The sequence below is a fragment of the Cicer arietinum genome, chromosome 6 (assembly GCF_000331145.2).
Source record: "Cicer arietinum cultivar CDC Frontier isolate Library 1 chromosome 6, Cicar.CDCFrontier_v2.0, whole genome shotgun sequence".
In the NCBI taxonomy this organism is placed as follows: Eukaryota; Viridiplantae; Streptophyta; class Magnoliopsida; order Fabales; family Fabaceae; genus Cicer; species Cicer arietinum.
The window spans coordinates 61,369,898-61,371,120 of NC_021165.2; the positions used below are offsets into that span (position 1 = coordinate 61,369,898).

The window sequence follows — 1,223 nt, forward strand, 5'->3', positions numbered from 1 at the left end:
TGCTCTTTGCAATCAATTTATTTCAACATCATGTGCTTTTTATTACTTGATTTAATTTTTTTTCTTGTGATACTTCCTATAGGTTTAACTATTGCTTGGAGATGGAGAAATTTGTTGCTGCCACAAATGTAAAGGTTAGCAACCATATACCCGATGATCTTTCCTTCTTTATTTTGTCTAAATTGTCTATAAAATCTTTGTACCGATTTGGATGTGTACGCAAAGCTTGGACTCTCTTGTTTGAAAACCCTCAATTTATGATAATGTATCGCTACTATTTCCTTTATAATAACCATTCATATTACGATGGTGCTTCTATCCTCCTGAATCATTGTCTACTTCCTTCGGGTGAACCGGGTGAACCGAATGAACTACTCCACTCTACGTTGTATTTACTTTCTGGTGACAGGTTTGAGAATAGGGTCAAATTAGATTGGCCACCTCCATTTCACGAGGATGACAGTTATATTGATATTTTGAGTTCTGTTTGTGTTAACGGGACTCTTTGTCTCACACAAGGGAGCAGCCCGTACGCAAAATGTGTATTTTGGAACCCTACTACAAATGAATTCAAGGTCATTCCACCTAGCCTTTTTGAGTATGTACCTTATCATGACACTATGAAGACCTTTCATGGTTTTGGTTATGACCATGTTAGAGATGACTATAAAATGATTCGACGATTAGATTTCTTTCTTGATGGCCAAGCAGATGTGCCATTTGATGAACCTATAGATTCTGCCTCGATCTGGGAGATATATAGTCTAAGAAGTAACTCTTGGAGGAAACTTGAAGTTGACATGCCTTTTTGTATTATGGATGAGGGAGTGTACATGGATGGATTTTGTCATTGGTCGGGTATAGATAGTTTCCATAGTCTTAGTAAGGTTGGGCCGTGTTTGGTATCATTTGACTTGTGCAATGAAGTGTTCCTTACAACACCTCTTCCCTCAGACATGGTTGACGATTATAATATTTGGCGCATGGTGTTGTTAAATGAATCCATTGCCTTCATAATAAATGATGAATCGACTACTTTGCACATAAGAATATTGGGTGAACTCGGTGTGAAGGAATCATGGGCTAATGTCTTCATTGTCAAGCCCTTACCTTGCGCTCAACATCTTATTGGAGTAGGAGAGAAATGCGGTATATTCTTGAGAATAAATGATGAAGAACTAGTATGGTATGATATGAGTACTCAGACGATTGAGGAGCTTGGT

The 1,223-nt window shown here is 37.9% G+C and overlaps 1 protein-coding gene across 1 annotated transcript in view; it reads left to right on the forward strand.

Moving 5' to 3' along the window:
- The first annotated feature begins 101 nt into the window (after nt 1–101).
- LOC101497218 (F-box protein CPR1-like) overlaps nt 102–1,223 on the forward strand; it is a 3,796-nt gene continuing 2,674 nt past the window's right edge. The window contains exon 1 of the mRNA XM_073369658.1: nt 102–1,221. Within this exon, the coding sequence (XP_073225759.1) occupies nt 102–1,221 (1,120 nt within the window). The remainder of the gene's footprint in view (nt 1,222–1,223) is intronic.